Here is a 14,196-nt window from a genome sequence, read left to right as displayed (position 1 = left end):
CAGCTAACTTCCAAATGCTCTGCTTTTGTTGGGAAAGTGTTAAGTCACGCCTCCAAGGTCACAGAGCAAGTTGGCACACAGTTAGAATAGGACAATTCCAAAGGTGCACAAGATCCAGCTAACTTCCAAATGCTCTGCTATTTGGGGGGCCGACTCAGCGAGGGGCTGTTCAGGTAGGATTCTGAGGATGGGCAAGACCTTGCCCCAAGCTGCACAGGGAATGGCTGCAAGGAATGTGGTAGAACTTAGGGAGGGTAGGGGATCCTTGGGGGCGGGGGGAGGGGTGCTGGAAGGAAGTGATGAGGCAGATGGTGGGGGGAAGGGACAGGCAATGTTTGCCTGCCAAGACCCCTGGAAGGCAGCTGGTGGGGATGACATGATCTACTTGTGCTCATGCCTCCTCTGGAGTGGTCACCACTGGCCCAAGGTGACCTCTCTCCTCAAGGCACTCTCCCCAAAACAGACTTGGTATTGCAACGCATTCTACGTGAAGTAGATTTTACCACCAGCCAATAGGGAGACAGAGAACAGGGTCAACCCCATGCAACACGTGGAAAAACTTGGTTAAAAAAAAAGACCAAAAAACCCTTTGAAAACATCTCTGTTCTTTCCCCAAAGTTCTTTGTGGGCCAAGGGCCTCAGTTGCTCTCGTATCTCTCTTTTCCTTCCATTGTGGCCTCTAACACCCCTCCATTACTCTCAATAATCCCATCCCAGCCCTGGGCTTTCAAGGCCTGTGCATCCGTTTGGAAGCTCCAGACATTCTTCTGGGTCCAAACAAATTAGTGGTTGAGAGCTGTTAATGAGCAAGGTCAATGTCGCGATACCACAAGGACATGCATGTGAACAGGGAACCGGCACATGTGTGTGTGTGCGCGCGCATTTTGTTGCAAGCCTGATTGAGTTTCTTTGCTAGCTATTCCCTTGGACTGAAATAAACACTGGGATAATATATTGTCCTATTTGCTTCAACCCTTAAGTGCTGAGCAACAGACAAATTCCAAAGAAACCCAGATGTACTTCACATGGCCTGGGAAGGCGCGTTAGCACGTTCAGACTTCCAGCAGACCACATGCCTCCTTCTCTTCCCGCTGGGGTCAGATCCTGCTCTGTCCAAATGAGTCAGAAAGGGTCTCCCTTTGCATCGCTTCCACCCAGTGATCACAGGGTTCGGGGGGAAGGCACGGGTGGCACTCCCAACAAATTCAAAGAGTCCAAAATAGAAGGGAAGGGTGTGGCTCCGTGATGTCAGGAACCAGTTCCTAAGCTTCCCTTCTGAGTTCTGACTTCTGGATTCTGCCTCCTTAACAGGAGCCCCCACCCAAGAAAGGGGTAGGAAAGATCCAGACCAAAGCTACATGAAAAGACACCTTGGCTAAAGAGACCACAATAGCACCAGGTAAATGATGGGCAAAAAATGTGTTTTGTTTTGGCCACGCGAGGTCTCCTTGGCTGTAGTCACACAAGCACTGCCAGCTTTGGAAAACTATAGACCAACTATTTCGAAAGCTAACCAGATGTTGGGCCGATTTCCAATGTACTTCTAGTTCTGATTATGTGTCAGTTGAGATCCAAAATGACGGTTTGCCAGCTCTCTGCATGGCGAAAGCCTCCCCTTATCCTATTACCTTTCAACCTTTCCCATACCTCTTGTCTGTGTTCCAGTAACTTCTCAGCGAAACAAAACAAAACCCAAAAAGCTCGAGATTCCTCTCGGGTAAACAATGATAAATGGATGGGGCAAGAGGGTGGTGGGTGGAGTGGGGAAATCTGTAAGAATACAAAAGATGCAGGACTCACCCCCTCCCTTGGGCTGGGCCTCTGCAGACTTGACAAAGGAGGGAAGGCTGCATTTGCTATTACAGATATGAACCAGAATTCATTATGTGGCCCAATTGAATCACAACGAGTGCCTTTCTCCAACTGGTCAACCCTTTCCACAGTGGGATATTCATTTCGGTGCAGCATCTAATCTATTATGATTTACTGGAAGGCCTGAGCTAACATTTGGTTTTTATTAACATTGCTTTTATGTTAAAATTGTCTTATGATGAAAAATCTATCGGAAAGAGACCATTTCATTAGGGGCCCTGCTTGGAGGGTATGGATCCAGGGAAGAGAGGCTGAAGGTTAAGTACAGCTAACTGCCTGCTGCCTAAACCAAAAAACCAACCACCAACCAACCACCACCACCACCACCAGAAGACCCTCACCAAATACAGACCCTGTGCCCACAGGCCAGGACTGGAGCATAAACCAGATAGCAGCTTCTTACTAAACAGTTTCCTTTGGGGTCCCCCAGGCACTTGGACCCCAGGTACCAAACCTAAGTCTCTAGCTCCCTCTCCAAATCTGCTCACTGGGTTCTGGAAATGGCACCACTAGCCACACAGGGTAGGGGCAGGGACCCGGGTGTCACCCAGACTCTTCCCTTGGTGCCCTCTCCCATCCAAACCAAGTAGGACTCCCCTCCCCCAGGCCTGCTTCTCTGTCTCCTCATCTTCATAAATGGCCCTAAACAGTTGCCCAAGTGTTCCCTTCACTCTATTTGCCACATCCAATCTATCAGCTCATCCTGGCTCTGGGTCCAAAGCATACTGTAAACCCTTCCAGTTTCCTCCAGCTCTATGGCCAACATGCTGATTCAACCCACATTATCCCTTGCCTGGACTACTGCAGTGGCTTCCTAATGGTCATTACACTTTCCCTCTTGCAACTCTCCCTCACCTGCTGAATCTACTCTCCATCCAGTAGTGACTGCTCTTTAAAAAAATATCCATCTGACCATGTCACTTTTCTACTTAAAAATACTTGGGGCTTCTAGGATGCCTAGATGGCTCAACCAGGTAAGCATCCGACTCTTGATTTCAGCTCAGGTCATGATCTCAGGTCTGGGATCAAGCCCAGTATTGGGATCTACGCTCAGCAGAGTCTGCTTGAGGATTCTATCTCTCTGTCCTTTCCACCTGCTCTCTCTCTCTCTCTCTCTCTCAAATAAATCTTAAGGGGGGGGGGGGACCCTTTAAGATTTCCCATTGCACTTGGAATAAAATATAAAACCCTTTTCAGGGCCTTTAAGGCCCTCTGAGGTCTGGGCTCTACCTAGCTGGTCAGTACCTCTTTGCCACTACACAACCCGAGTTCTTCTCATTCACTTGTTCGCTTGATGGAGGCTCCTCAGACTTGTTCCAGAACCTACAACAATGCCCTGCGCATATTAAATGTACAGCACATACCCATCGAATGACAAGAAAGCCCTTCAGTTTCACCTCCTCCACACTGTCCACACCTGCCCCTCTCTCTCCACCCTGCCCGTCTTCTGGCTGAACTGTCATGAACCCTTACCAAGGGATGCAGAGTGGCCAGATGGGCTCTCGATCTTCAGCATCCCCCGCACGGCTGTCACTGCCCGTCCACTCCCTGCACATGGGCTCCAGCCTGCCCATCTCCTGGAGCACACCCTGCCCAGCATCGCCCACCCACCCGCCCGATGAGTGGAGGGCGATCCCAGCTTCAGCAGGCCTGGAGTCTGTAGCCCCTGGGCTGTGTGTACTGCCTGGCATGCAGCTGCACCCATGTGAACAACCGGGTAACTTCAAGCACACATTCTTCCCAACCGACGCAGTCTTTTGGAACGGAAGGCGATTTCAGACAAAGCAGTCACTTTCAAAAGAAGGTAAACACAGAAGCCACGCAGGTTGCACAAACGCTCTCCCGGTCAAACAGCCTTCAGAGCTCCTGCTGTATCAAGATACAATCAAAGGTCCTCACTGCCATGCGGTCCTGCTTACCTGTCACGCTCCTTCAGCTCCCGCCCCTCTCGCCCTGCACTCTCCGCAGCGGGCACCCTCACCTCCGTGGAAATACAAGTTTGGTTCACCACTGTGTTCTCCATATTAACCACAGTGCCTGGCATCAGATAGACAAGGCTTCTATAATCTCTGCTAGAAGGTTGAGTGAGTAAATAAATGAACAGGACCAGCAGGAAAGGAATTAAACTCCCTTAATATACACTTCCAGTCTTTTTTTTTTTTTTTTTTAAAGATTTATTTATTTATTTATTCATGAGAGACACACAGAGAGAGAGGCAGAGACACAGGCAGAGGGAGAAGCAGGCTCCATGCAGGGAGCCCGATGTGGGATTCGATCCCGGGTCTCCAGGATCACGCCCCGGGCCGAAGGCAAATGCTCAACCACAGAGCCACCCAGGCATCCCTACTTCCAGTCTTTTAAGAAGAAACTCCCTTAGATGTGGAGAAGGAAGATATGACGGAGGAGGGGGAAGAGGAGACCTCAAGAAAGAAAGGGCTGCTCCCCTTGACAGGTCCTCGGGAGGGCTATCCCATCGGACCACAGTCCTAGATAATGGTGCTGCAATGCGCAAGGACTTCCCTCCGTGGCACCCAGGTCAGGGTCCAGGAAGGAAGCCCGTCAGGAAAGCCAGCCACCAGAAAGACAAAGAATTCACCCACATGCCCCTTGGCCCTCTGGAGCTTGGCATCTTCACTCCCAAGACAGCACCTTCCCTGCTGAGGCCCCGAGCACAGGCCACCAGAAAGAGAGCAGTCCAGCACAGCTGCCACATGGATGAGGTGATCGCTTTGGCTTGACTGGGTGCCAGGCACTAAGTTGGGTACTGTGGGGTACTATCGGGAGAGACGTGATCTCTGCCTTTAGAGACCAGGCAGTCCAGAAAAGGAGAGAAAATATGCAGAGAAAAAGAGATAGAGAAAGTCCCACAGGAACTCCACGGAAATTAAAAATGTTTGCTCTTCAAAAGACATTGCTAGCGAATGCAAAGACAAGCCACAGACTGGGAAGAAATCTTTGCAATACTGATAAAGGACTTGTATCCAAAACATATCAATAGCTTTCAAAACTCAACAATAAGGAAATGAACCACCCATGAAAAACTGGGCCAAGGATTTGAACCAACACTCCATCAAAGACGATGTGCAGAATGGCAAATGAAGCACAAAGAAAGTCAGTATCATTAGTCAGATGATTAGTATCATCTCACTTTTCTAGTGAGGAAAGTGCAAAATAAAATCACAATAGGACACTACTCTATACTTATTAGAACGGCTAACACTAAAAATGGCCATATAAGTACTAGCAAGTATGTGAAGACCCCAGAACATTCATACACTGGTGACAGGATATAAATTATACAAGTGCTTGGAAACAAATTTGGCAGTCTTGTCTTGTCTTGTCTTTTCTTCTCTCTCTCTCTCTCTCCCCCCTTTTTTTTATAAAGTAGGCTCCATGCCTAATGTGGAACTTGAATTCACAACCTTAAGATCAAGACCTGAAATCAAGAGTTGGATGCTCTACAGACTGAGCCATCCAGGTGCCCCAGGAGTTTTTCTTAAAAACAAACAAACTTACAGTAATTCTATGATTCAGCTATCCTCTTCTTTGGTATTCACCCAAGAAAAAAGGGAATATATGTCCAGAAAAGACTTGTACATAAATGTTCCCACTAGCATATGCTTAAGAACCAAATACCCATTAACAGATGAGTGGATAAACAAAATTGTGGTACATTCACATAGTGGATTGCTATTCAACAGTAAGAAGAAATGAACCACCAATACACAAAACAACATCATGTATCTCAAGATAACTACGCATATTGAAAAAAAGCCATACCCTCTCCCCCAAAAAAGTACTGCATAATTTTATTTACATAAAATCCTATAAAGGGCAAACTAATCTATAGAGACAGGGAGCAGCTCAGTGTTGCTTGGGGAGAGGGGTGAGAGCGGACAGGGAGGAGGGGTGACAAAGGGGCAAGACGAAACTTTTGGGGTGATGGATACGTACACTGTCTCACTGTCTTGATTGTGGTGATGGTTTCATGGGCATATACAAATGTCAAAACTTATCAGAATGTATGCTTTCAATATGTACAATTTACTGTGCATATCCATTAGACCATAAAACTTTTTCAAGTACGATGGCTTTCAGCCAAGGTGGATTGGATATACCCTCCTGATTCAAGCAACTAGAAAACTAGGCAAAATACATTAAAAAATGATTATGACACATTGGACAGGACAACAAGCAGCACAGGGGAGTGCCCCGTGAGAGAGGAAATGAAAGCTGTGGGCCTAGGGACTGCTCCGGCTCACCATCTGGAAAGAGTTTCCAGGTCTCGGCACACAGAGAGAAAACCCCAACAAAGGCCATGGTCTCTCTGAGATGAGGAGGCAGAGTCTGGAGTGATGGGAATGGAGAGGAGGGAGGACCAGAGAGGAGGGGGCTGCAGACGAGTCTGTTGAGGTATCAGCTAAGTCCTGCACCCTGCATGCATGTGAGTAAAGAGAATGACCTTCAGGAATGAAGCAGGTGGAACAATCCCAGGCTCACGTGGGCCGAGAAGAGCTCATGTTCCCAGCAGCCAGCATGGAAAGACCACCCAACCATGACCCATCAAGCACAGTTCTCAGAAAGGGGCTGTCTCAGTAGTGGGGCCAAATGAGCCTGAGACTAAAGGCTGTTCTGGACCAGCACCAACAAAGCTTAAAAGCTTCTAAAGGATCAAACCGATTCCAAGTAACTTAACTATGACCCAGGACAGAGCCCAAAATCCAAACCAGGAGAAAAATCAATATTAGAAACATAACTAGAATTATACAGATGATACAATAGACAAGAATAAGTCAAAGGAAGATTATAAAATATTTCAAACTGAATAAAAATAAAACCACATATATCAAAATTTATTGCATGCACCTAATGCAGTGCTTAGATTTATAGTATTAAACTCTTATCACAAAAGAAGAAAAGCTTAAAAATCAATGAGTAGCATGGGAAGGGTATGATTGGAAAGGAATAATAGCATGAGGGAACTTTTTTTTTTAAAGATTTTATTTGAGAGAGAGAGAGAGAAAACGAGTGTGCATAGGCAGAGGGCAGGGGAGAGGGCAGATGGTGAGGGAGAGAGAAACCCAAGTGGACTCCACCCTGAGCATAGAACCCAAGTGGGGCTCAATCTCACAACCCTGAGCCAAAACCAAGAGTTGGACACTTAACCACCTGTACCATCCAGGCACCCCTAGCATGAGGGAATTTTTGGATGATGGAACTATAAGGTATCCTGATCATAGTGGTGCTGACCAAATGCATACCTTTGCTAAAATTCATACAACTATGCACAAAAAGGGTTAATTTCACTATACATTAATTAAAAATAATAAAATAAACATTATCTTTAAAAAAATCAGTGATCTAAGCTTTCATCTTAAGAAACTACAAAAAGGGGATCCCTGGGTGGCTCAACGGTTTAGCACCTGCCTTTGGCCCAGGGTGCGATCCTGGAGTCCCAGGATCAAGTCCCGCGTCGGGCTCCCGGCATGGAGCCTGCTTCTCCCTCCTCCTGTGTCTCTGCCTCTCTCTCTCTATGTCTATCATAAATAAATACATAAATCTTTAAAAAAAAAAAAAGAAACTACAAAAAGAATAAATTAAATCTGAAGTAAGCAGCTGAAAATAAGACATAATGAACAGAAATTAATAAAATATAAAACAGTAAAACAAGAATCAATGAAACTAAAAGAAAATCCCTTGAGTTTCAGTAAAAGATGAAATTGTTAAATCTCTAGCCAAACTGACCAGAAAAAGGCAAATGAACACCTAAACTACTAATACCATGAATTAGAAAGGGGACATTACTACAGATCCTACACACATTAAAAGGTCAATAAAAGAATATAATGAATGAGTTTATACCAATAAATTTGACAATTTAGATACAGTGACAAATTCCTTGAAAGACACAAGCTATCAAAGCTCATACAAAAAGAAAGAGATAAAGCTTCATTAGCCCTATATCTACTGAAGAATCTGAGTAGTTAAAAACGTTCCCTTGGGGCGCCTGGGTGGCTCAGTGGTTGAGCATCTGCCTTTGGCCCAGGGTGTGATCCCAGGGTCCTGGGATGGAGTTCCCCATCGGGCTCTCCACAGGGAGCCTACTTCTTCCTCTGCCTATGTCTCTGCCTCTGTCTCTCATGAATAAATAAATAAAATCTTTAAAAAATAAAAAATAAAAACATTTCCTCAAAGAAAACTCCAGGGCAAATGGAATCGCTGGTGAATTCTACCAAATAGCTAAGGAAGAAATACCAGTTCTATAAATACTCCTCCATACAATCCAGGTATAGGAAATACCTCTGAATTTATTGAATAAGATAAGCATAACTCTGAAAGCAAATAAAACAAGAGAATTATAAGACCATAAACCAGTATCACTCTTGAACATAAATGCAAAAATCCTCAACATTTTAATCAAACCAAATTCAGCAATGTATAAAATGTGCCTGCCATATTAGATGGTACCAACCCAAAGAGAGTATCACCTGAAGGGATCAGAAAAAACTTCCTAGAGAAGGTGACTTGTGAGCAGACCTCCGTCGGACAAGTGAATTTCAATAGGTGATAACACTGTGTGGTAGAGAAAATGGCAGGAAGAAACACAAATGAATCCAAGAAGGTAGAAGACTAGTGAGGAACAGGTAGGCATGTTGGTATTGAATGTGGGGGCTGCCAGGCTTCCAAAGCAGCTCATTTCTTTGGGAATAGTCTCAGACACAGGCTGAACCTCCTAGGGCCAAGTCTGTGCTATGTGACTCTGACCCTCAGCCATAACTACATGTTCCAGACTTAGACACACCCACCAAGCTGGAACAATTGGATCTCTTGTCCAAGAATTTGAAATCTGAACAGAGACAGACTCCCAGCCTGGATCTGTTGGGGCCAAATCACAATCTACCTTGAGGGAAGTCCCTAGAACTGTTGGGTCCTGCCCTTCCCTCAGCTTTTCAGCAATTTCTCGGATCCTGGGATCTGCCCCAGGGGCCTTCCTATAGACTTTCCCTTTTACTTAAGTTAATGAGAAGTAGTTTCTGTTGCTTGTAACCAGAACTTTAAGGAGTTCATTGAGTATTATGACAGCATCCCCAGGTATATCTCTGTGAAAGAGTTCTATCACCAGATAAAAATTTGAACCCAAAGCCAAGGGTCTGTGAAGGGAAGTCAGAGGAACCAGATCAAGTTGGAATGGTGAGTGCAATGTGGATACTCAAGATGACGGGCAGAGGAGAGTGGGGTTTAAGTGAGAGGAAAAGGCACCAAAGGTTTCTGAAGAGGGGAAGGTGATGGTCAACATGGTCTTACGGAAGATCACCTGGCAGTGCTACGGAGGACAGATTATGAAATGGCCATATGTTTGAGACCCTGGGAGGCTGTGATAATGGCCACTGGCAAGATCTCTCTTGCTCTCATGCCTCTGGTTCTCACCTCCAGCATCTAGCTGAGGACCAGGCCCCAAGTCACATTCAGTTCTGTTGATCAGACAGGGTGAAGAGGGAGAACTAGCAAAACCTGATGACTAAATGCTGGGATCAAAGGAGGGAAGGAACTAAAGGTCACGGTAGTTTCAACCTTGGTTGGCAATTTCAACTGAACCAGAAATGGCAGGAAGTGTGATGAGGTCAGGGTACATACACTTCATGGGGATGAGCATAGTGTTTCAAGGTGGTACTGAAACACCTGGGTAGGAGTCTCCAGCATGCATCCAGCAGGAGCTCAGATGCAGGGGCAAAGAAGTCAGGGGCCAGGGGAATGGGCGAGTGATCCCAGGATGGGAGTCTGTCAATCACATGGAGTCCTTTTTCTGCCCGGAAACTAAGGGCTCCTGTTTGCCACGCACCAAGCCAGAGCTAGAGGGGATCACAGAAGTCACAGGGGTGAATGAGACCAGAGGGAAATGGCAGCAGGATTCAGAATCCTCTGGGATCCTTTTAGAGGTCTTACATCAGATCTACGGACTTGCATGTGAGCACAGTGACTTACACATGATAAGAGCCATCATGGTAGATCCTAGCCATAGTGGGAAAAGCCTGGAAAGAGTTTCAGTGCCGGGCAGTCTGGCGGCTCAGTGGTTTAGTGCCACCTTCAGCCCAGGGCCTGATCCTGGGATCAGGATCGAGTCCCACGTCAAGCTCCTTGCATGGAGTCTGCTTCTCCCTCTGCCTGTGTCTCTGCCTCTCTCTCTCTCTCTGTGTGTCTCTCATGAATAAATAAATAAAATCGTTAAAAAAAAAAAAAGGAGTTTCAGTGCCATTTAATAAGGGGTTGATGGCAGAATAAATGATGCTCAGACATAGGATTAAAAAGAACAAGGCAGGGATGCCTGGGTGGTTCAGCAGCAGTTGAGCATCTGCCTTTGGCTCAGGGCATGATCCTGGGATCCTAGATCGAGTCCCGTGTCAGGCTCCTTACAGGAAGCCTGCTTCTCCCTCTGCCCTACCCGCTGTGTCTCTCATGAACAAATAAAATCTTTAAAACAAAACAAAACATAACAAAACAAAACAAAAACAACAAAAAAAAACGAACTAGGCAGGGGCACCTGGGTGGCTCAGTCAGTTAAGCACCCAACTCTTGATCTCAGCTCCGGTCATGATCTCAGGGTCATGAGACTGAACCCCGAGCTGGGCTCTGTGCTCAGCAGTCTGCCTGAAATTCATTCTCTCCCATCTATCCCTCTTCCGCCTACCTCTGCTTGCTCTCTCTGTCAAAAGTAAAGAATAAAATCTTTTAAAAAAATGAAGAAGAGGGCAGTCCAGGTGGCTTAGAAGTTTAGCACCGCCTTTAGCCCAGGGCGCGATCCTGGAGTCCCAGGGTCGAGTCCCACATCGGGCTCTCTGCATGGAGCCTGCTTCTCCCCCTGCCTGTGTCTCTCCCTCCCTCTCTCTCTCTCCTCTCTGTGTATTCTCATGAATAAATAAATAAATTTAAAAGTATATAAAAAATAAAATAAAAAACAAAGAAGGAGAACAAAAAAGGCAGTTCTCTAGGGATGGGACGTGATGTGCAGATACAAAATGATGTGAAGAAAATGGGGTAGGAACAGACAATAAGGAGGTACCTGTCTTAACATTTAAGTGGGGGAGAGTCATAAAAATAAAAGCATATGTCCTTGTACTTAGGCTTGCAGAGATATCTTTTTTTTTTTAAGATTTATTTATTTATTTTAGAGGAGAGAGTGCAAGAGGTTGGGGGCGGGGGGGGGGGAGAATCCCAACCAGACTCCATGCTAAGCACAGAGCCTGAGGAGGGGCTCAATCTCCCAACCCTGAGATTATGACTTGAGTTGAAACCAAGAATCCAATGCTTAGCCAACTGTGGCACCCAGGCACCCCCGCATAGGTATCTTTAAAAAGACACATAAGATGGGGCACCTGGGGGGCTCAGTGGTTGAGCATCTGCCTTTGGCTCAGGTCGTGATCCTGGGGTCCTGGAATTGAGTCCTACGTCAGGCTCCCTACATGGGGCCTGCTTCTCCCTCTGCCTGTGTCTCTGTCTCTTTCTGTGTCTCTCATGAATAAATAAATAAAATCTTAAAAAAAAAAGAAAAGACCCACAAGAAACTGCTAAGTTCTGAACCGCCTTGAGGAAAAGAGTGGAGGACAGAGATGGGAGGTGAGGCTTTTTTGACCATATATTCTTTTGCCACTAGACCACTTATTTATCAGGATTAATGATTTGAGAATAAACATGTATTATGTTGAGTGCTTTTTAAATGTCTCTAGACATAGGCTGTCTAGGAAAACCCACCTCCACCTACCTCCCAATTAGCTTATGAAACAACTACTAAAGCATCATCACCTACTGCAAACTTTCATCTATGCCAAGCCCTGCTCTGGGCAGTGGCCAGGAAAAATGTTCTTAGTTTCTTTGTTGAGGAGCTTCTGAGGTGGGGGTTTCAGAACCTGCCGTGTCAGCCAGGTGGGACATTCCTCCCAGGAAGGAAGTAAATGAATGAATCCTAACCAGGTCTCTGATCCTGACCACTCCACCTCCACGGGGGAAGCCAGAGAACCACACCTTTCTTCAGAAAGGAAACCTACACTTCCACCCAATCTGCCCAGAGTCTATTTTAGCCCTCAACCCAGAGCAAGAACATCAGCTGTTATAAATAGCAAAACCAAGATGACAATTTGATTTCAGTTCTGATGTTAGGAACAGAGGTCGGATGCTAAGCCAGTCGTCAAAGCCAGGGGTTGAAGGAAAACCACAGCGTGAACATAGTCATGCTGGATTAGACAGGCACTTGCACCTTCTCGCCCGCCCCCCCCCCCCCAACCGACCTGAACTGCCTGAGCAACCAATTCCTATGGCTTTGGTCTGTCCAAAAGCACCTGAGAAATTCTAAGGAGGCCGAAGAGGAGTTTTGTGGCAGTTTGCCAAAACCAGAAAGCATTCCTCAAGCAAAGTGGCTTTCTTTTTTCCTTCCACAAGGCAGAAGAAGGATGTCACGGAGGTAGGAGAGGGGAGTAGGCTTACCTTTGTTATGAGACATGGCATACAGAAGGCAGAGCACAAACAGTGCATGGTAATCGTCATCTTGGCTGTCCAGGGCGTGGTACACCATATCTAGGAAGGGTCTGGAAAAGAGGAAGGGCATACATGAGCCTCTTGGCACAGAGGCTGAACAGCTCATATGTCGTCTCCCACCGACATATGGAGTGCTAGCCTCCTCTGCCTTTTGTGGCTCTGCCATGAGCATGCAGCGGGTCCACCGAGAGCTCCGTTTGACACCAGGCATGGGGGACAGGCTCTGCCCGTGGGAAACCATCTCCAGGGGAAACTGACTGCGGAATGGACCACTTCATCACTCAATAGTCGTGGCCTAGCTGTTCCACACACTATGGGTAAATGATGCAAAGTCCCTGCTCTTGGGGCACTCCCATGCCAGAGAACAGACGGACCACATCGTCACCTCAAAGACAGGGTGAAGAGAACAGGGCAGTGTGGTAGGCTGCCAGTACCAGACGAGGCACCAAGTCTGAGTAATTTCGGAACCTGGGCCCTGGATTCAAGACTACTTGGGTTCCAATTCGGTTTCTGCCTCTTCTGAGCTGTGGACCTTGGGTTAGCTACCTAAAACCTCTCCACTTCCCCATCAGAAAGAGCTCCCAGGAGGGCTCAACGTGAAATGATGAAAGAGAGGCATTTAGCACGGGGCCAGGGGCACAGTGGGAAGAGTGCTTGTGCGTGGGAGCTGTGACCGGATTTCTATTTTGAGCCTTCCAAGGGCACTTCTCCAGGAGCCCACTTTGGCAGGTCCTGGCCCGGCAATTTCTTGGACTGACTTTCCCTGATGGGAAAGAATCGATGTGAGGGTTCACCTCTGATGCTTGTGGGAGAGGCCGAGAGAGTGGCAGCAAATATCACAAACCACACACCCCAAACACTGCCCTTCCAGGTGAAGGGCCTGGCCTGGAAAGACTCTTTATCGCAAGGATAATAGAATATGCACAGGTCTGGCCCTTCGACAGGAGGCTCTGAGCCCGTGGACCACCTGCAGCTGCCTCTGTGGAGGCCAGGCTCAAGCCAAGAAAGCCCCTCAATGAGTAACTGAGGGCAAACAAAGTCCCTAGAAGGACACACAGCCACTGTCAACATCACTGTCTGGGGGTAGTGAAGAGGTATGGGAGAGAAACAGGGAGACTATTCACTGCTTTACCTTTTATACTTTTAAAAAACTTGAATTCTATGAATGTGCCAGTGATTCAAGATATTAAACTGAAAAATTCAAAAGAGAAAGTAGTGCAAACATTCTTGTTACAACATTTCAAATAAACTTGCAGGATGCTAGAAAATGAAAGGAAGAGTCCTTCCTAAAGGGGACTTGTACATCCGGGCTATTTCTCCGGGGCCCCAGATCCTCCCCACCCCACATTGGGCACCATTCAGATGCATAAATAGTTTTGCCGTGTGTGGATATGGGTTTCTGTATGTGACTGGCAATAACACTTTCAAACTTAAGAGCAGGATGAAGTAGAAAACATTTTCTTGTAAACCAGCCGCCTGGAATGTGGATTGTGTTTTCATTCAAGAGCAATGCAAATAACCAAATGCCCAGTAGCAGAGGGACGGCTAGATGGGACATAACATCTTCTAGGAGATGAAGTAGCATGAAACCATTAGCATTTTGTTTACTCAGAGTACAGCAAAGTGAAAAAGACGCCTGGGGTTTGGTATCAGACAGCAACAACAACAACAAAAAAAAGACGACGACGACCAATGATAGGCATGGAATGGTATAAGTACTGGGGACAAGGAGGGTACAATTCCCACTGAAGAACAACTGGCAAGAAACCACTAGGATGTTAGTTAACAGCTGCCATT

At 46.6% G+C, this 14,196-nt stretch overlaps 1 protein-coding gene across 10 annotated transcripts in view; it reads right to left on the bottom strand.

Moving 5' to 3' along the window:
* CLEC16A (C-type lectin domain containing 16A) overlaps positions 1 to 14,196 on the bottom strand; it is a 196,676-nt gene that overhangs the window by 118,525 nt on the left and 63,955 nt on the right. For all 10 annotated transcript variants that reach the window (XM_077906633.1, XM_077906634.1, XM_077906636.1 and 7 more), the window contains exon 12: positions 12,349 to 12,449. In XM_077906633.1, coding sequence (XP_077762759.1) covers positions 12,349 to 12,449 — 101 coding nt within the window. The remainder of the gene's footprint in view (positions 1 to 12,348; positions 12,450 to 14,196) is intronic.

This window comes from Canis aureus, chromosome 8 (genome assembly GCF_053574225.1).
Source record: "Canis aureus isolate CA01 chromosome 8, VMU_Caureus_v.1.0, whole genome shotgun sequence".
In the NCBI taxonomy this organism is placed as follows: Eukaryota; Metazoa; Chordata; class Mammalia; order Carnivora; family Canidae; genus Canis; species Canis aureus.
Note: the sequence above shows the minus strand (reverse complement) of the source record. Positions and strands in the feature narration are given on the sequence as shown.